This window comes from Pygocentrus nattereri, chromosome 4 (assembly GCF_015220715.1).
Source record: "Pygocentrus nattereri isolate fPygNat1 chromosome 4, fPygNat1.pri, whole genome shotgun sequence".
Taxonomy (NCBI): domain Eukaryota; kingdom Metazoa; phylum Chordata; class Actinopteri; order Characiformes; family Serrasalmidae; genus Pygocentrus; species Pygocentrus nattereri.
The window spans coordinates 36413953-36436662 of NC_051214.1; the positions used below are offsets into that span (position 1 = coordinate 36413953).

The following is a 22710-nucleotide window of genomic DNA, read 5'->3' on the forward strand; positions in this document are numbered from 1 at the left end:
ATATTAACCTTAATAACATAACACTTAAAAGAAAAAGTTTTGCCCTTGAAGTTATTAATAATGAAACACATAGCTCTTTACAAAGACAGGACCATTGATATTATAGGTTAGATATGTTTTCAAGGCTTTTTGAAAATGTACAAAAACAAACAAACCCACAGACATCACTACAGCAACGGCACATCAGTCTTCACTGGAGATTATAGATCTTCAGTGTCCTCCAGGTTGGTGACTCACTAGGCTGCATATTTCATGCTGCACTTCTTACCTCACTCTCTGCTGTTCTAAAAGCTGTGAGGAAACACTGCCAAATTGGTATTCTCTGACCTGCTAGAAGATGTGGTCAGATATGCTACCTAATCTCCTTTATTCTGCTACCACAGACTGTCTTGAGCACACTACAATGTATCACCTTCAGAGCCTTCAGCAAATGCTCTACTTTCTATTTATAGCCAAACTAATATGTCTCTGTCTCTGATTGGCAATGTACTAATCTGAAGATCAAGTTCTTGGTCTTGAGCAAATGTCTCAATTGCCTTTTGTGCATGAGGCCTGGTGTGGATCTGGCCATCACTAAAAACGGTTTGGTCCAGCATTTTATTTGGTTTCCTCAAGGTGATGCTGGCTGTGGATCTATGTCTGATCACAGCTGGTGACACATCCATTATTGATATTATGGATGCCTTCAGCTATAGAGCGGGAACATTCTGCTGAGGCAGCAGCTCACAGCGATGGGGCATTGGACAGGCAAGAGGAGAGGAGTGAAAGAACGTGGTTTATTTATTTGCACTGTCGTATACTGTGGCAATAAAAGAAGGCATGGCAGGGAGAATGGCCATTGGCTGCACTCCCATAAACCACACTGTCCTTGCTGTTGTCATTTTAATTGAACACATCTGAGAGTAACAAGATGATATAAAAATAAACTTTTAGCATTTCTTTGGTGGGTGAGGAGTGTTAAACAATTCTTAATGATGGAGATGCTAACATTAACCAGGCCCATAAATTGTGCCAAAAGCAGCACTCGAGCATCTGAAGTGAAGGGAGCAGCGCCTGATAAAAATCTCTCTCCACCCTCGAGGAAAATCCAGTCCATTCAGCCTCATTATGATGCGTGATTTCATTAGGAGCACAGGGATACTTACCAATACTAATTGGGAGAATCATATGTTCTCACTCAAGGCAATTAAAGTAGAAGTTTTATTTATAGGCTGCACCCATGGCGCATGCCATTCTGAGTGAATCACATCGAATGATATTGGTTAGCAAAAATTATGCATTGCCACCTCTGCTGTAAGCACAGCCTGTGTCACAAACGCCTCCTTGTTGAAACTCCTTCACCAGAGCCAGAAAATAAAAGGCCCTCTTGGATGTGGAGCAAATTTGCTCCACTGTATGTGTTTTTGCCCTTGAGAATCATTCAATCACTGCTACTTCATAGTGGGTCACTGAATGTGACGTGTAGAGAATCTTGTTTACGTGCTCCTTTCATCGCATCCCAACTAACCTGAACAGCTCCTGGGCCCCAGTCTCCACGGCAACTAAGAGGAGAGAAGTAAAGACAATTAGATGGAGCGAACATCAATATCAGCTGTATCATAGTAATATTATGTGGTCCAATCGTATCAATATCAGCATCAATGTTTGAATCAGTCTGCAGGTGAAATCAGTAGTACAGGCACAGCCCTGCTGTGAAGCAGTGGTTTATTTTTTAATGAAAGGCCAAATATGAATAATAAAGTGGTCAAGCTTGCTGGGTTAAAATGAATTTTGGTGTGTTAAGAGTTCAGCCACAGCACTGTGAGGTGCAAAGTACCTCGCACACCTTTGGATCGCGTACGATGGCGCTTATCAGCTGCATCCACCTCCATCTGCAGAACAGAGCCATCCATCAAAATATAACACTCTAGACTGCCTCATATTGTCTTGTTTTCACTAGTGCTTTGCTTTTATAGGGAAAGCCTTTTGTTTTCTGTGTGAATAAGCTCTCAGCTCTAATGGTGATTCAGTTTCATGAACCGTTTCTTTTTAACTGCCCTTTTCAATTAACGTAACTGATTTAACTGGTTCACCTGAGTCAAAAAGGTTTTTCGTAATGTGTTACAATGTAGTTCTTGATTTTATCACTATTGATACAGTGATTAGTGTACACTAATTGTGTTGCCTGTGCAAAAATTATGGCACATTTAATATGTCATGTTTTTTTCCAGTTTGTCAAACTCATCAACTAATTAGAAGTTATAATGGAAGAACATAAATTAAATGCTAAAATTTGCAGAAATGTGCCATATTTCCATTTCAGAAACAAAAACAATAATCTCATTTAAGTAAGGGTTTTTAAATATTTGCATACAGCACCATAGATACTCACAATTAAGGGTCAGGCAATAAATAAAATAAATGAATAATGAACAATACAAAACAATAAAACAAATTTTAAAATATTGAGACAGACTTACAAAACACTAGTGCCACATTAAAACAAACAAAGACATAAAAACTATATGATATACAATACAAGTACTTTTGTATTAAATGTTGACCACTGACCATGCCTATTACAATGATTGAGAACACAACCAAAGTACTGCAACAATAACGATATCCAAAAAAGATTTGAGTTTATATTGTAAAACTCCAAAAAAGTTTGATTCCATTGATTCAATTAATAAAAAGAATCAGTTCAAAGAGTGTCATTGCTAATGTACAGTGGTGGACAGTAACTAAGTAAATGTAATTAGTTACTGTACTTAAGTAGTTTTTTTGGGTATCTGTACTGTACTGTTTACTTTTTACTTTCACTCCACTATATTTCAAAGTCAAATATCTTACTTTTTCCTCCACTACATTTTGAGAAATCTGTTGTTCCTTTCGGCTTTTGTGTGTATAAAAACGTAACATGTCAAAACAAAAGAAGTGCAAAGCAAGAACACCAATGATGGAACTAACCTAACCTGTAAAAAGACCACAATATAGAAATATGTACCCATATGCAGTCGTGACTGGCTCGTTTCTTTTTTTCTGAATTCATACAAACACTTTCATTTTATAGTAAATTAGTTTCGGTTAGTTTATGTTTATGAACAGAGACCTACAGATCAATACAGTAAAGGAAAACTTCTTTGTGAACCTGAGTTTAAAGCAAGTTTTCATTCAACTTGTAACTAAGTTACAAAGTAATCTTAAACTGAAACTTTGCTTGTAAAAGTGATTTCAGAGCCACTCAGTTCTATCTGATGGAAACTGTTTGCCTTCAGTGTTTTGTGCTTATGATCATTTTAATAGACGTCAGCATCACTAATTAATGACCTTCTATTAAAAGACTGGTTTACCAAGAGAGACACTGGAGGATTTTCACCTAAAATGAGTTCATGAAGCGAGTCTCGTTTAAAAAATGATAACAGGACATTAGAGCCATAATTAATATTTAGGACTTTTCATTCCGATACTTAAGTACATTTGAAGCCAAATACTTTTGTACTTTTACTCAAGTGGAGGTCTAGAGTAAGGAGTTCTACTTTTACTGGAGTAATATTTTACCTTGGGTATCTCTACTTTTACTCAAGTACATGATTTGTGTACTTCGTCCACCTCTGCTAATGTATAGGCTTTAAACCTAAATAATGTGGGGTGGCAGTAGAGCAGAGGCTGTACCTGAGATCAGGCGAGTGAGGGTGGAGTGGTGTGTGTGAAGCTCTCCTCCTGCGTGATGGGGTTTCAGCAGAGTGTTCCTGGTGCAGAGCTCACAGCTCCTCCTCAAAAGTCATTTTCTGAGTTAAAAAAAAAAAAGAAGTTCCACAAGTGACTCACTGTGCAGCACTTTACAACACATAGCTTACCACTTTCAGCTTACTGTTTCACACCAATTATTATAAGTTACACACACACACACACACACACACACACACACACACACACACACACACACACACACATATATATATACATATATATATATATATATATATATTTGTGTATTTGTCTTGAAAACAGATGCTCAGAAAGACTGGTGCTTTTTGCACATGAATCAGTCATTAGTATCAAGCCATTAGTATCAAGACAAGTCACAAAACAAATCTTGTGGAGCTGCCCTGAAATCTGTTCATCATTAGCAAAAAAGAAAACAGCCTATTTCTATTAAAAGGGCATCTCTTTGTGGACTTCACATAACTTACACACATGTGCAGACACACACAACCCCTGTCCACTGACACACCACTCACTGTGGTTTGTCAGAGCACTGTATGAAGCCCCCATCCTCTCTTCACTTGCACAAATCAGTGCATATGAGCAGCAGCTGTCCCCAGACCACTGCTGCTCAGCCCAGCCTGGCCGACAGTGAAGGAAACACTCTTCAGTATTCCAGCCAACCACCCCCATCTGTCTGATATAATATGATACAGTGCTCCCTTCCCAAAGTGGGGCATGCAGCTTCAGAGCCACAGAATAACACTATGCTTTCTGATCTGCTCTTTCTCTCTTTTCTGATCTGATCTTTCTCTCTCTCCATCTCCTGCTTTTGGTCTTTCTTCCTCTCTGATCACTTTCTTTCTGTCTCTCTCACACTCTGTTTCATTTTCTGTGCCCCATCTTTCTTTCCTTCTTTCATTCTAATCCTCTCTCCCAATTCCTCTTATTTCCTCTCTCCTGTATCTCATCTCTCTCTGCTTCTCTCTCACTGACTCTTTTTCTCCCTCCTTACCTCCTTTTCTTTCTTTGCTGTATCTCTACCTCTCTCTCCTTCTCTGTCTCTTTCTCACATCATTGTCTCTCTCCTGATCTGTCCCCCTTTCCTTCTGTTTCTTTCTTCCTCTCTATCGCTTTTTCTCTCAGGTGCCCTTCCTCTCTCTGTCTTTCCTGTACTTTATCTCTGTCTCTTCTGCATCTCTCTCTCCTTCCTTTCCCCCATCTCTTTTTTTGTTCTTTGTCTTGATTCTGTGCCTCTCTCTCTCTCTCTCTCTCTCTCTCTCGTTCTTGCTATATCACTGTCTCTCTATCTGAAATCCATCTTCATGTGTTAGCTGAGTTATTCTGTCTGTGTGTTCTCCACATCATGGAATTCACAGGGACATATATACATACACTACATATAGTTTTTAGGTATATAATTACTGATTTCCATGCCAATGCTGTGCTGAGAATGGTTCACCACCAGTGGCGTAATTTTGGATAGGCTGTATAGACCTACTCACTGCTCAGTCAAACAGGCAATTTTTAATAATAACATTTCACTTTGGAAATAACAGTTTTTATTCAGTTACTACCAAAGGTAGTAATTGCCCCTTTATGGAATATCCCTTATTGTTATATGTTGGCATCAAGCTAGCGGAGGGTTTATACATTTCCATTTTATGACATTTATTCCAATCTCTAGCTTAAACACAGACATTTAAAATTTGCAACTGGCATTTAGGTAAAATACTGTTTAACTTACATATGGCTGCTGTGGGAACAAAACCTTGTAACTCCAAAACCTTACAGGAGATGGAAAAGATGCACTTTACTTTTAATGTACGTCAATGGAACCAAACTTTTTCCAAGTCCGTTTGGGATGCTTATTTTGGTCCATCCTTCATGACATTTATGCACAATGTAAAGGTCAGCAGTCATTTTCAAGTGATATCAAAAACTGAAAATGGGCAATAATAGAGATACAAGATTTTGTTCAGACAGCAGTGATATTGTAGTTTTACAGTGACTCCTCAAAAGGAGCAAGTCTCTGGATATTACTAATGGAGCCTGTCTGTTAACTATCGACCCACCTATTCATGCTACTATTTAAAAAATACATGCATTTAAAATAATGTGGCCTTGACATAATTAAGTAATGGAAAACAAGGGAATAACATCATGATTGGATGCAGTGCAATAGGTTATAATTTGAAGTTAACAGAGAAAATCCCATTATAATTACAATTTATCAATTATGTATTTATAACATTTTTGATAATTTGTTTGCTAACTGTAGGGGTTTGTGAATGTCCACACATGGGTTGTAAAATCTACTACCCTATTCTACTGTCCTTCACCCAAGTAATACCTAGTCAGTGATGGTCCTATGGTGGTCTTTTTCCATTGATGGGTGGAGTAGGGGAGGGCTGATAAACTGTGTAGCAACAGTTAATCTGCGGTCATTAATCATAATCCTACAAAGTGCACCTGTATGGCAGGTTTATCTGGAAAATGGCCAATGAATGTAGATAAAAGGAAGCTGTATTAGCATCTTAGTCTATAGCGTATCTTTATACAACAGAAAATTATAGACCTCAACCCATTTGCAGCAAAATGGACTGTGCATGGTAAAGTTGGGTTACAGTGAGCTCAGAGCATGTCCTCTATCTCTCCACTGCGGGCCTCCACAGCAGACGTCGCAGCTAATTCATCTCCCAAATGTTCCATGCGCTCTCTTCCTCTCATTGAGCACACAAGACTGAGACTTTGTGTGTGTGTGTGTGTGTGTGTGTGTGTCTGTCTCAAAGGCTCACTACAACTGGGCTGAGGGAGTCAGAAGCACAAAACCCTGCAGCTCCCAAGCCAATTTCACTCTCCTCCACATCACTGCCGACAGCAGCTCTCAGTCTTAACAACACAAAACCTTATATTAAGTCGATACAAAACCAGTTTGTTCGATACCTCTCCACTGGTGTGAGTGTCCCTCAGACCAGATGGCATTTATATGGTGTGACCAGTCAGATTTGCTTGGCTGGTTGTTCCATGTCCTCACTTCAGAAGACATCACATCTAGCAAAGCCCTTAAACTACCATGTGTCATGAGATATCATTCATTTCATTGCTCTCACATCAGGAGGATGAAAACAAGCTCCTCATGAAGCGGTCAAGCTTCTGCTCAGCACTCGAGGGGACAATCAAATAAAGCAAGAGCGTGCTTTCCAATTGGCCTAGACTAGAGCATCACTTATAAGCTTGATGAGGACTTCAGACTTTGTCTCTACCTGCATCAGACGGCCTAACTCACTCGAAGCGACTCTAGGACGTATGTATGTGTGTTTGTTTGCCCGCAGTAATTCAAAGATGCCTGCACAGTCACCAGTGAGAATTCTCATCAGATTTTGCCGCTGTAAGTTGAAGCTAATGGTGTTTTCTCACTTTCATTTGCTCTCGGAGCACAAACACACAAGAACACTTCATGATTAGCCACATGACTGGTCATGTAACCACAGGTTATAATAAGAACACAGGCTCTGGTGCCTTTAGTATGAGCTGCTTGGAGAGACCTTGAAAAACAGCCCTGCCATACATTAGGCTCTAATACAGGTCTGCTGATATGGCATTTTTGGCAATAATGGTATCAGTCCAGAACCAAATTTCAAGTAGTTTGGTTCCATAAGGTAGTACGACTGATTTACAATTGATATTCTGTTGGGTTCAATGCAAAATACTGATACTAGAAATTGCCAACTTGTATCCCAACACCAATCCAGATATTGATTCGTCTTCTGTACATAAAATAGGGGGATTTTCATGATTTCTAATTTGAAAATTGGGGTTTGCATAGACAGGTCATCTAATCACCCCAATAAATAGCACTGTGGGCAGGAAAGGGCCATTTGATTGACATTCAAAGTGACCAATCATACAAAACAAACTTGAAGTACTGGTCAACAAATGCACAAGGATATTTTATTTACTTGCAACATACGGTTGCAAACACAATTCTGGAATAATTTTTGGGATATCATATTTCCTTGTTCAGGCCCACATCTTGCTCTGTTTGCAACTGTTTGCCACTAGCACTTGACAAACAATCATTCGCTGGACAGTAGCCAGTGTAAATCCTCAGTGAAAGATGAGTTTCTAAGAGCTGTGATTAATTTAGTGTGCAGTTTATATAAGTCAATGTACTTCTGTAGGCCTGAAATACATCATAAAAATAGTACATTTTAATACTTCAGTAATGTTTACTTAGTACATATACCAAAAGATAGGACTGAATCTGTTATATAATGTCTGCTCAGCTTTGTAAAGACTTTAAAGAAGTTCATGAAGAATGGATGAGAAAATTAAAATATAATCAAAGAATGTAATAATTAATTTATTCTGTGTAACAATTAAATCATAAAAACATTATTAATCTAAAACTAAATCTAAGACAGAGTAGAGGAGCCTCACTTGAGTTGATATTGGGTATGGTATGGATGGAAACCATGAGGAAACTATTTAGAGACCAATTCCTTCTTTCCTCCTTCTCACTCTCCTTCTATATCACCCCCTCATCCACCCGCCACCCTCCCCATGGTCAGAGGTATCATTCTGCTCCATCAGGCTGAAAGGAGCTTTAATTGCTGTTTCTGCGTGCAAGGCCTGCTCCTGGAGAGTGGAGCTCATGCCACCAAGTCTTAATGATGCCTGGCAACCATTGGAGATCTGACCAACACGTTGTCAATGGCAACCGAGGTGCTAGAAGTCTTCGCTCACAAAGATGGAAGAGATGAAACCTTCCTGAGATGCAGAGTCCTCAGAGGGAGAAAGGGAGACAAAGAAGAGCTTTCGGCCCACTGATCCAAGCAGTTGGTTAGCAGAGGGCCATTTTGAACCAGCCATGAACGAATGACCCTTTCAACATGCTGTTAAGGTAAACATGTGTTTAGAAAAAGGCTTTTACCTTTGGCAATGTTGTTACAGACACATATAGAGTTTGTTCTTTCCCACTAGTCACACCACAGCTGAGGATGTTTGAGGAGCAGAATCAACAGATTGTAAGAGGTCTTAAAAACCAGCTTAGCCCCCTCCAGTAAACCTGTCCTCAGTATAAATTACACAAATACAAAGTTGGGACAAAAAGACCCTCAAGTAAGCAATTTTCAAATGATGAACATGCACTCTTGCTCTAAATAAAGCTGAATAAATGCCATGTTATGACACATAATAGAGGTAAAAATGTCATGATGAACTTTGCAGTGCTTAGCTTGTTCACAGTGCAGGCCACCTTGCAGCTCTGCCTGCCTGCTTTCACACAACACCTGCTAATTACAGCGCCTTCCCTGCACCACAGCAGCCCGCAGGGCTCACCGCACCTCACGTCTGCAGACAGTCTCGTATTGACTCACTGCATACACCTTGGCTGGTTGATGTTATGGATCCATATAGAGTCCACCTTGTCCAATTCATGTCCATTCTGAGTCCAGTTCACTGCAGAAAATTTGAAGCACATACTCTGTATAACCTATAAAATCTTATATATATATATATATATATATATATATATATATATATATATATATATATATATATATATATAATATTCAGACCTTAGATTCCTTAGGATTATGCCATACTCTATTTAAACTCAAGGTATGAGCTGAGATAAAATAAATTAAATATACACAAATCAAAATCATCATTTATAGGGTACTTTCTATTGGGAGGTGTACACTGAGCCCTTAATCTCAATTTGTGAAAATAATACTTAATGTTTTTTTGTTTGTTTGTTTCTAAGCCTTATTTTAACCACATCCCTGGATTTTAGAGCAAGAAGTGAGACTGCATCCCTGACCCTCAGGGCCACAATGGGAGAAGTTAGATCACATTGTTTTGAAGAAAATGTGCAGAAAATTTCTGAAATTAAATTCACTTTTTGTGTTACAATGAAAAATATGATTTTGTGCACAACTGTTCAAAGCTGCGTTTGCTAGTCATACACTGGTTAGCATTTTTGAGTTATGCTCCAAATTGGCGACAAAAATGGTCACTACAGATACAGACACTATAGAAACATTTGATAAAATTTCAGTGGTGTTATGATTATTTTGCTAGTGACAAAATGTAATATTCAATCATTTATTTAAATAATATTAATATAATTAAGGTATAGGGTCATTCAAAGCAAAAGGATATTAGTCTAAAGTCCAAGTCAACTAAAGGTCAGCAGACTGCTCCCTGCAGGACTCATATTCTTGCATTTTATTCACAAGTTCACTTATAACATTTATACAGACATTTACACATGACCATTTACATGACCATGTCCATTCTCTTATTATTAACCTTTAGAAATAATAATGTTTTCTGTGTTACTGTGCAAACAGATGTATGTAAATGACTTCTGCTCTGATTGGCTGCTCTGCATTGTGGCTCAGTCAAAATGCAGTTTGGGCTGAAGTTTATCAGAACAGTCTATCAAGGTTGAACTGCAATGGCTAGGGGTGTTAAAACAAACTTCAGCATTTCCTTTCATTATGTGTGAATCCTTTAACATTGCAGAGATATATTTCCTCCCATATTCTCATCTAATATCTCTGCTATAGATTGCCTGAAGTTACAACACTCTGCGCCACTTCAGTGTAAATAGATGGGGCTAAACTACAGCACGCTGGATAGGTAGTCATATGTAAATGTGACAAATCTAAGACCTCATTATAGGTGAACGACTGCACTAAGATCTTTTAAAAAGGGTCTATGCTTTCCTTGTATTTTCATTTTTTCATGAACTTTTTTGTTTATGGGTTTATGTAAATGGTCAAAATTCATTTTTAAATGACACACATTTTTAAATGTCCAGTCCCTTAGAATTCACCAGGCTGTTTTTGTTACTGTTTCTGTAAGACTGATATGCGTGCGAGTTCTGTTCTGATTAGCTGTATTGTGCTTCATTCAGAAAGCAGTCAAAGCTGCTCTTATATAACTGATGACTTCAGCGTGAATGGATTGAGATAAACTGCTGTGGGCTGATACGTAAATGCATTGTTTTTGTGACATCACAACCACAATTAGTTCAAAATGGGCAACTGTGTTTTGAATTGAGAACCATTTGTCACTGTGTTTTGCACACTGTGAAATTAAACCTCTGCAATTAACCCATCTGTGCTGTGAAACACCCACATACATGCACACTAGTGAGCACACACGCTAGGGGGCAGTGAGCACACTTGCCCAGAGCAGTGGGCAGCCCTAACCATGGCGCCCCGGGAAAAATTGGGGGTTAGGTGCCTTGCTCAAGGGCACTTCAGTCATGGACTCTCAGCCGAGCGGATCAAACTGGCAACCTTCCGGTCACGGGGCTCGTTACCTAATCTCCAGCCACGTTTTAGCATATGAACTGAACTAAGGATTGAATGGTACATTGTGTAAATTTAATGATGTTTACATAGTACAGAATAAACTTTTATTTCAAAGAAGCAAAGGAAATTGGGTTGTTTACATAATACGTGCCTTTAAAATGAACTTTTCTTGGGCTTTCACTTACATTGAAACATACAGTAGTGCCCAGTTTTCCTGCTCTTGATTGTGTCTCCTGGTTTTGTCACGAACGAGTGCTAATCAGTGAGGCAAATCAGGCCAGATTGGGCTGAGTTGGAGAGGAAATACGATTTTAATCAGCATGCAGCTCCCTGCACTTTCTCTCTCTCTCTCTCTCTCTCTCTCTCTCTCTCTCTCTCTCTCACTTGCTCACTCGCTGCTGTCTGTCTCATTCGCAGCACATTTAGAGATGGCGATGCCATGGAGCAATCAGCTAGACCTCTGCTGCATCCCACCGAGAAGGACGTGCTTTAATTACCACCAGCTAAGACAGGATGTCTCTCTCCCCTTCTCCCGCTCTCTCTCCTCGTGCTCAGAGAGAATGTAGACTAGGGGCCTCTGCATAATTACACGCAATAATGTGTCATTTTTATCCAACTTCTCTCCTTTACGTAAAGCAATGGTGAAAATTACACATCTTGTTAAAAACCCATTTTCCAGCTACATGCCTACATGTGCGATAGGGGAATATGTTCTGATGCTTGCACGTCGCCGTGTTCTGTAGGGGCATTCGGCTTTAATGAATAATTAGCAGTGTGTTTTAGCTGAGTCACTGTGCTCCAGGGCCTGCACTGGACTCTAATGGAGGTGTTGCCTCATATCGCCCATTGCAGATATGTCTCCAGTGAGCCAATTGTATAGTGGCCTGTGTGAGGCATAGTGGGTTTGTGTGACTATGTGTATGTGTGGTAAAAATAACAGCTCTCCCACTTCATGACTCATTTTGTGAGCCTGCCTGTCCGACACTCCTAAACATTGTCTGGAAAGAAACCCTGGAGCCAGCTCCTTAATTTACAGGCTGATCATTTCTTACTGTCTGCGTGTGTGAGTGTCAGTCATGTATGTGTGTCTGCATGAGAGTTTTACTCATAATATGCCATTGAGTGAAATGCTCTCCTAGCTGGTTGCTGTGAGTGTGCTTCCTTATCAAATCTTCATGCGAACTCTGTTTGAAGCTGCTGTTACATAACTTAGAAGATGAAGGGTTTCTTCATGTAGACAATTGAAGGGCCAAATAAACTTGGCCTCATGCTCTGAGTTAAGTCTTTTTGTAAGATAGGACTGAAAGTCAAGGGCCAGAAATGATGCTCTAAAAACAAAGGCTGCTAATTGGTTCTAAGTCAGTAAGTCAGAGATCACCATTCATTTGTGGTCATTTCCAGTTGATGTTTCAGTCAAAACAGCCATTATGTACAAATTATTTAGACGATATTTCTGAGAACATTACATGTAAAATAGTCCACTTGTATAAGGAAGGAGCAAAGTCAAAGGAAAACAAAGTTTTTCCAAAACTGAGGTTGAAGAAATGATTGAACAAGGGAAGAGAAGATGAGACTCATAATAACCGTGCAAGACTGGTAGACCAGCAAATCTCTCACCATCAGATAAACAGCACTTAAAGCGTTCTACTTTGAGAGAGAGGAGAAAATCAAGCTCCACTCTTGCCTTAAATATGAAAAAATCCACAGATGTTGAAGGATGGAAAGAAACACCTGTGGATTTCTTCAGATCAGCTGTACATTTTTTGTGATAAGAAAACTCACTGCAATGAGTCTGAAAGAATGTGTAGCTATTCAACAAGTTATTACTGAGAAAACAGAATAGACAAAAAAGAAAAAAATCAAACAAAGTAGCTGCTGGAGTCCTTAGAACAATGGATTGACCACCCCAGAGTCCAGACTTCAACATCACTGAAAGTGTTCATGATTACTTTTATTGTGAGAAGCAGAAAATGCAACCAGCTTCTAAGACTGAACTTTAGAGGTGCGGAGAAACATTCCTATAGAGTCTCCTGAAAAAAAATTGGAGGCTGTACTAAAGCAAAGTGTGGGCACAAATACTGAAAAAAGATATCAAATTACCACCGTGAATCTTCGCCACGTCTCTCACACTGGGGCTGAATCTCAAACGGCTCCCTGCTCCCTACATAGTGCATTATGTAGGAATTTAAATATCGCTAAGAATTGTCATTTGGGATTCATCCACATCATACTCGACAAGCAGCTCACTATTTGACAGCAGAGGCTACATTTTCTAAACATAATGTTACACAGTGCACTATTTAGCTAGCTAGCTAGGGAGTATGGAGCCGTTTGGGATTCAGCCTGGGTTTGATGCTGCTGACTGAAACATTTGAAGAGTGCAAGCCTTTCAGGTGACATTCTTTCGAATTTTATACTGCTGTTTTTCGGTAATCATATAATGAGGAATTATTTGAAGCCTGTGATATTAATGATGGAGGTGTTTATAGTAACTGTTTGCTATCGTTTATCCCATTAGCTAGCTGACCAGCCTAGTTCTTAGTTTTCAGACCCTCAGTTTATACAAAAACAGGTTTTTACTTCATCAGTACACTCGGTGCTCCGAAATACAGAGTTCAGTTGTTGTGAGGCGGTCATAGTCGTGGTATATCGCAGATTTTACATTTTAGCATTTTGGGTTAAAACTACCACGTAATATGTTATTTGTCTTGCTGCATGATAGTCTGTAGAGTGGCATTGCATAACTCAGCCTCATCAGTTTGACAGAATTCACCTTTTTTTTCATTCTGTATTTTCGGGAAGGCAGTGAAAAAAAACAAAACAATTCCAACGGTTTGCCCTCAAGAATCCGCCCCAAGGGGCTTGTAATTTTTCTAACGTTCCTCCCACCTTCAAAATACATCATTAAAAGGAGGTTTTTCTTGTCGTTAAACTGGAAAATGTCACTCTAGAGACTTCTGCGGCACCACTGTAGGAGGTGAGTAGGCATGTTTACAACACGTAGTAATGGTTACATTTTTCATTTTTGCTGAAGTGCCCCTTTAACAAGTAAATAACAAGCCCTTAGACATAAGGTAAAGTAAGGTGAGTGTTAAAATGGTCCTTCACACCTGCACATTCCTTTCCAAAAATGGTTCTTTAATGAGTCAAACCATTGAAAGGTCCTTTAGAGGTTCTTCTATTGTACACTCCACAGAGACCTTCCTGGCACCTGGTGAACAGCACTATGACCAAAATAAATGTACGGCTTATCCTTATCCAAGTAAATAATGCAGTTAAACATGCCTAATATCCTGACTAAAGTAGATACAAATAAATGTCCTTCAAACTAAATAAATAAAACTAAATAAACTCCTTCATGGTACTTTCAGCTCTCTGAGATCTTCTGGACAAATCAGTCACATTCACTCCATCATATTCCTAGCCAGCTCAAATACCATCTTTATTCTGGAAATACACTATTACAAAAACAACCCGTCTCTCAAATACCCGCTCATTCCAATTTAGGCTCACTAATGTACTCTATAGCCTTTTTCCTTCCGTCATATGTGGAGCGCAGCTAGGGGAGAGAAACCTGCAGAGCTGTGCAGAGCAGGGCTCATATAATCACCTGAGATTAGTAATTAGGAAAAATGCCCTGTCTCACAAAGAGGCCTTTTCTCATTCAAAGAGCAGGATGATGATGATAGTGCTCTTTTCGCCTCCTCTCATTTGCCCGTTTTCAAATTCACTAAACAACAGCACAGCAGCCTACTGCGCCTTACACAAGCTCAGGTGGAGAGAGCTTCTCTCAGGTAGGATTGAATCACCATCATCAGATGGTCTTGAAGAAGAATTGTGCTTTTAATGCACCTGCTGAGATGTCTAACTGGGTTACTGCACAAACACACATGCTTCCTGTTCGAACTGTTGCTGTGTGCTGCATGGAAATGTACTGTAGTCGCATGGTGTAGTAAGAACAGGCCCAACATGAATTCAGGGGGGGGCTGTTGCTGTCATTTTGCAGTCTCTTGAAATTATTGACATTACACATTTGTGGGGAATAAACCCTATGCTATGACTGATTGAACACTTCTTTTGTTTTTCAGAAGGTTAGATGTTGCTGACTGTTAGGTTTGAGTTCTACACATACACAACTGAACTCACAGGTGTCACCAGCCTTTTATGTACTTTAATGTCGAAATGTGAACCTGCTACACAAAATGTGTCTAGATTGGCAGGTCTATATGTAGTTGTTAAAGGTGAATTCCACCAATTATTTAACTTCTTATAATATTTTTGCATATTGAAATGGAAAAGATGTAAACAAAATACTTTAGAGTGACCTGATATGAAAGGCTCAGCTCTATAGAAACTCATGGAGTCTGAACTGTCCTACAGAGCTGAATTCCACTGAAAGCTAACTTACATAAAATAACTTTGGGAATATTTATGAATATGCTGCCTGATGTCTGCCAATTTGTGCTGAAATAGTTTTGAGAATAGTACCCAAAGAAATAGTTTTTCCAGATTTACCACTATTTTACCATCATCAATTTTATATAAAAAAATCTCAGAAATCAAGTGTAGGTTCATTGGCCACTTGGCACACATTTTGCCCCCTGGTTCTTATCACCTATACTGTAAAAAATTTGACTTAGTAGGTTTCATGTCTAATCACTCTAATTGACTTTGTTTACATCTCGACTGATTAATGCATGGTGAAACATTGGTGGAATTCCCCTTTAATCCATTAAATTGCACTTATGTTATTATTATTATTATTATTATTATTATTATTATTATCCTAAAAGGTTATTACACACTTCTAAAACCTAAGACTAGCTTAGCCAGTTTGCATTTAAATGATTGTAGTTATTAAATGATAGGCGTTATTATGTAATAAGCAGGGGATTTTAATTATTCAATGTTTTTCTATCTGTCTCATCTGCAGCAAATACCATAGATAATCTTCGTAATCTTCGTAATCTTATTATTATTATTATTCTATACTCAAAAAAGTAAATGCTCTTCGTACAGTTTTCAAGCCAGAACCACGAACCTTTGCAGGATCGTAGATCCTATACCCATGGAATGTGCTTGTGCTTTTCTAAGCGAGCCGATGTACAGTTTCTGGAAAATTAGTGTTCAAAGTCAATATTTTTCCTCTTAGGGAATTAATGAGCGGAATGTTGGCAGCATGCCACACATGATGTCACAATGGGCTCCTCACTCACACAACACATACAAACTCACACACGGAGCACAATGTCTCACATGCTCCCAGCCTAATGCTCAGCAATATCAGCACACATAATGATTTTGTTAAGGTGGAACTGGCGGAATAAAGTGGAATTACACTTGGGTAGCACTGTGGTGGAACTTCAATTAACATAGCATTAAACTTAAGATGGCACAAACTTTAAGGTGGAATTTCAATTAACATAACATTAAATTTAAGGTGGAACTGCTATTAACATATCACAAAATTTAATGTAGAATTTCAATTAATATAGCACTAAATCTAAGGTGGAATTTCAATTAACATAGCATTAAATTTAAGGTGGAACTGTTATTAACATATGCAAGCAAGCAAGCAAAATTTATTTATATAGCGCTTTTTACAACAGGTGTTGTCACAAAGCAGCTTTACAGAACAATCAGTATTACAGAGAGAAGAGAAAAGAAGAAAGAAAATCCGGGTCCGAGCCCCCATGAGCAAGCCAGCGGCGACGGTGGCAAGGAAAAACTCCCTAAAAGAGGAAGAAACCTTGAGAGGAACCAAGACTCAGAAGGGGAACCCATCCTCCTATGGTCGACACCAGACAGCAAACATTATCAATAAATTTAAGGTGGAACTTCACTTAACACAGCATTAAATTTAAAGTGAAACTGCCATTAATATATGACTAAATTTAAGGTGGAACTTCAGTTAACATAGCACTAAATTTAAAGTGGAACTTCAATTAACATAGCAATACATTTAAGGTGGAACTGCTATCAACATGTGACTAAATTCAATTTGGAACAGAAATTAAGGTAGAACTTCAATGAACATAACACTAAATTTAATATGGCACAGAATTTAAGGTGGAACATCAATTATCATAGAATTAAATTTAAGGTGGAATTGCTATTAACATATCACTAAATTTAAGTTGGAACTTCAATTAACATAGCATTAAATTTAAGGTGAAACTGCTATTAACATATTACCAAATATAAGGTGGAACCTTAATTGACATAGCATTAAATATGAGGTGGAACTGCTATTAACATATCACAAAATTTAAGGTGGAACTTCATTTAACATAGCATTACATTTAAGATGGAACTGCTATTAACATAGCACTAACTTTAAGTAGGCACAGAATTTAAGGTGGAACTCTCTTTAAAGTAGCACTAAAATTAACATGACACAGAATTTAAGGTGGAACTTCAATTAACATTGAAATAAAATTAAAATTGAAATTAAGGTGGAGCTGCATTTATGTTAGCACTGAATTCAAGGTGGAACTTTGGCATAGCAATAAACCTAAGGTGGTACAGAATTTAAGGTAGAATTTCTTTTAAGGTGGCAGTGAATTTAAAATGGAACTGTTTTTAAGGTGGCACTAAACTTAAGATGGAACGACAATTACATAGCACTAAATTAAAGGTGGCAAAGAATTTAAGGTGGAACTTCAATTAACATAGCATTAAAATTAAGGTGGCATGGAATTTCAGTTGGAACTCTCTTTAAGGTAGCACTTAAATACAGTCAAACAGTAGCACCTAGCAACCAATTACCATCCATCATGGATACTGCAGCTTCTGCTTAACAACATTTGGGAACATTTTAACAACTATGAACAGTTTTCAACCATTTTAACATTTTAACGAACTTTACATTGGCTTCAAAAAGTCAGTTAAGTTCGTTAAAATGTTAAAATGAACTTTCTTCATGAACTTTCCCTTTCTAGTTACAATTGCAATCATGTACAATTACCACAGACAATAAATCAGAACAGGTTTTCCTATATTTAGTAATAGTACAGAAAACCCACTGACTCAAAATACTTTTATAATAGCACCGACCCACTGCCTTCTATTATAAGTGTGATTTTTTTTTCTCTGTTCTTTTCTAGGTACAAGGAAAGTATTCCCTGTTGTAATCGACTGTATGCTACAGATGCAGCAGACAGATAATAAACTGAACAATTCCTTTAAGACTTTCTCTTCAGTAACTACTATAAATTATTTCCTATGAAACTAATATGTTTGTGTTTATGTTCATGTTTGCTTACATTACAGGGTTAATGGCAACTCTTCATAACCTCCCCTCCCCCAAAGTCTTCAACAACACAGTTTTCAGCAGCAGTGTCATCTATTCAGGGAGAACTGATGAATCTGGTGAGGTAGTGCTGCACAGCTCCATTGTGTTCAATATTTGCCATTAGAAGATGACCCAGTTGAGGCCTCTGCTGATTTCCAGCTGTTTACTGAGGGTGAACGGCAAGGCTGAAATTGTTTACTGTGCAAGCCTGCTGGGATACAGCCAGGGCCATCTTTTTCTTCGCTACATTCTCTCTTGCTTTCTCGTTCACTCCATCTCTCTGTCTCTCTCTCCTTCTCTTCATCTAGGTCACAGCAGCAGTGTGTCATATACGTAGATGAGGGCTTCCCATGGAAACGCAACAGGAGTACAGCATCGTCTGAGTGACTGTGGCCTTCATACAAGATAACCATGCTGTACTCACGCAGTGTAGAAAAAACCATGGCCTTAAAAAAAACAAAAGCCCTAGATAGCTGCTCCATCTGTTTTTTTCCATTCTGTTTTGTTCTTTTTGTTCTTCAGCACTAACTTAAATCCACAGTCCTACCATATGGTGCTTCTGTTCCTCTATTTCTACAGCTTTTAGCAGAAATAGAGTAGAGCAGACATATCTTAGTCCACTATGTAGTTAGTCAGAATATGCTAGTTTGATTGTCAATAGAAATGCAGTGAATTCCTGTGTAAGGCCTCGGCTTTAAATGAATATTTAGCAAAAACTGCAAATTTGCTGAATTTTTTACTTTCACTTTCAGTCAGTCAGCCAATTTGAGGTCCAAATTGTTTAGAACTGGAGCTGTGATGCAAACATTACTAATAAACTCATTTATATAAAATGCATCACCAAAAGTTCTCACAACCTGCTCAAACTGTACTCAGGTCTTTATTAAGACCTGCTGATGTGGTATAGTGTACAGTATGATTCACTGTGAGCTATAAAAAATACATAAAAATTCACTGTGTAGCTGAACACTATGGCTAGTCTTTTTAAACAGCACAATATTTTCAGACCTGCTTAGGAGTTGGATCTAGAATGCTGTGTCCTAAACCACATTGACGTGACTGTGTGACCTAAATGAAGAACTGGATGCAGTTTGAGCAAGTTGAGAGAATAGTTGGTGAAATATTTTTATGAGAAGGGTTTGGGCTATTAGGGTGACCTTTGTGTTCTAGTGTTTGCTAGCAAATTTAGCCTTGCAGATCCAGTTCTAAACTAAAGAAACTGGACAATAATACATCTTGGCTGACAGACTAAATCTGAGGTAAGAGGAAAATTGTATAAATTTGAAGTTGGCCATAGTACTCCTTTACTTCTCCCTCAGAATTGCAGTATAATTTTGCATTATTGAATGCCAAATGGGAAAGAAAGAAAGAAAGAGTTAGTCTTGATATTCTTAAAATCTTTCCCTGGTCTTCTATTCTGTGAAGTCTCCTGTTATTGCTTTCTGACTTGGCCAGATGTATCAGGCACACTTATATTATAAAAGTGACAAATTCAACACATTAAACTTGGCTTGTGCTCAGCCGCAGTCTGAGACAAGAACAGGCAAAAATATTTGCATCTATTCTTTCTTGTGGATGCAAAGAGCTAAGTCGCCTACGGTACATTAGCCTGACATTAAATAATTATTAATGAAACATACAATTACAGTAATTGCGAACAAAACCATAACCATCATCACCTCCCTATCTATTATGCTGTACATAAATGGTCACAGATGCCCTTAAATTTGCAGTCTTAGACTGTATAACTGCTGTGAAGCAAGGCATTTGTTGGAGAACAATTCATTAATGATAAATGAACATAGACTACACCTAGTTAAAAGACAAGACTTTGACTGCAGTAAGATTGTCCCATTGGTGTCATGATTTCAAATGGAGTCTTTAAGGCCTTAGCAATGGAAAGCCTTTAATGGATTGACAGAGCATCACCAAAGAAATCAGAGTTTACTGCAGGAGGTGGCTTTCTCTCCTGGAAAACTAGCAGAGGGAACGCTGCAGCTCATATGCAATTCAAAATCACTGAGGGGTATTGTTCTACCTCTGCATATTCTAGTGTATGTAGTGAATCTCAACGGAAATGCAAACAATTCTGACCTAAAATTTTATTAAAATGTGGCAGAGCGTGTTTGCATTAAATGTATTGTGATAATTGAAATGACATAGGGTAAGACCCATTTGAATTCTTTATAGGATAAAGTGTGGACACAACAGGTCACATATTCAGTGAGATAATTATGTCATGCATGTACATTATGCACAGCTGAAAAGCCATCCACTTGCTATTGTTCCTCCCCAAGCCGCCTTCACCAAAGAGGCTATTTTTATCCAAGCCATTGCCGCACATCAGACAGTGTGTGTGCATACATGCGTGTGTGCGCGGGCGTATGTGTGTTGGGGTGAGGGTGGGGGTGTTCATTAAGCTTGTAACATTGTGAAACAGGCAGGGTCTCTCTCTCTCTCTCTCTCTCTCTCTCTCCCTTTCTTACTCTCTCTCTCCCTCAGCCAGCTATCTTATTAATGACTCACTGAGCCTGGCTGTCTGAGGCAGGGAAACCCTCTGGGGTCATGGAGCTCTCAGACACATCATTCAGATCTGCTCATAAGAACACATAATCAGCCTCATTCTAAACCTGCTGCCTCCAAACTCATCATCAGACTTATATTAAATGTTCCTGCTCAAAATTCATAATCAGCTCTAAACTGAAACTTCTACCTCAAAATTCACCACCTCCATTGAAATATTCTGCCTCAAAATTCACAGTCTTTTTAAACCTTCTCACTTTTGTAAGAATAAGCTTATCAGTCTCTGATTAGGCATGCCACATCAAAATTCATTATCAGCCTCAAATTCAATCTTCTGCCTCATTTACATCACGTTAATGGCATTTGGCAGATGCTCTTATCCAGAGCGACTTACAATTTGATCATTTTTACAGAGGTAGGTGAGAGTAGTGTTAGGAATCTTGCCCAAGGACTCATAGGTATAGTGTAGGGTGTTTGCCCTGATGAGGGATTGAAACCCAGTCTACAGCATGTAGGGCAGAGATCTACATACTAAAACTTAAGCCTAAAAATACCTTCTAGCTCAAAATTAATACTTAAATATTTTGAGCCAGATTCATAATCAGTCACAGTATTAAATCTAAAAGGTCATATGCTCCATGCTAAAATGTATTAAATTTTCTACATAAACATTCAAAATTAACTCCATACTGACATATCTACTTCAGGAGTCAGTCTGCCTCATATCTTCTGCATTAAAATTCAGCATTATTCTAAACTCTGTACTCATATTGAGTCTTATAAGACATGTGCAACCTCAACATTAATGATTAGTACTAAATTAAATGTGGTCTCAGCTCCTTATTAAAACCTGAAAATTCAAACTTCAATATTGACAGTCTGTTTTATATTACATCTTGTGCCTCAGAATTCATAATCAGCCATATATAAAATAGCCTGTCTCAAGGTTCATACTGAGTTCCATACTAAAATTTCTAAAACCAAAACACCTTACACATCTACTGTAGTTTGCCTCATTAAATATTCTGCCTTAGATTTCACAAATGGCTCAATACTGAAACTTCTACCTCAACATTCACTGTCAGGCTCATATGAAATATTCTGTCTTAAAATTCCTTAACTAGCCTTACACTAAACCTGCCTCATGAAAGTTCTAGTCTAAAAGTACCTCAAAATACTTTCTACCTCAACCTTCATACTAAATAATCACTTCATGAGTAAACCTTCCACCCTAAAACTTCCATTAAGTATTCTTAATATAAAAATGTAATTGGCTTTATGTTGAATGCTCTACCTCAGATTTCATTATCAGCTGCAAAATTCATTCTCAGCTGTGACGTTCTGTCTCAGAATGTCTTTTACTACTATCACAATCTATGCCATATCACATACATTCTACCTTAAGATTCACACTGTGCCCTGCCTCATTTTCAAAGTGAAATGTTTTGCCTCAAAAAATTCATAATGAGCTTCATACGAAACCTTCCGTTTCAAAATTCACAATCCATCTCATACTAGAAATCATACATAATCATACATCATATGTAATGGTTAGCCCCAAACTCCAAAGTCAGACTTTAACCATTTCACTGTAAACCTAATGATGCCTCTGTGTTGCTGCCCCTGAAAGAAATTTCCAGTCTGTCCATTGTGAGATGCAATACATGGCCATCAGAAAAAAGCCCTTAAACTTTTACAGATGCGTCAAAGTTCAGACAAAGACTTAAACTTTGTAAAAAACAGACACAAACTATAAAAAGATCCACATATTAACACAACTCTGGTGTGCAGAACAATATGGCAACTTCTGGGGATCAAAGCATGATCTTAAATTCACTGAGGAATAAATGCTGCGATGAGTCTATTATGTAGATG

General features: G+C 38.3%; 1 protein-coding gene across 10 annotated transcripts in view; it reads right to left on the reverse strand.

Moving 5' to 3' along the window:
- Nucleotides 1-22710, reverse strand: part of myt1la (myelin transcription factor 1-like, a) — a 78389-nt gene that overhangs the window by 53810 nt on the left and 1869 nt on the right. For 8 of the 10 annotated variants that reach the window (XM_017682469.2, XM_017682506.2, XM_037537908.1 and 5 more), the window contains exons 2-4: nucleotides 3655-3770; nucleotides 1817-1871; nucleotides 1508-1541 (exon numbers count right to left, since the gene is read on the reverse strand). In XM_017682469.2, the coding sequence (XP_017537958.1) occupies nucleotides 1508-1541; nucleotides 1817-1871 (89 nt within the window). In that variant the 5' untranslated portion in view covers nucleotides 3655-3770. The remainder of the gene's footprint in view (nucleotides 1-1507; nucleotides 1542-1816; nucleotides 1872-3654; nucleotides 3771-22710) is intronic. The other 2 variants (XM_017682522.2, XM_017682483.2) reach the window with 1 other exon arrangement.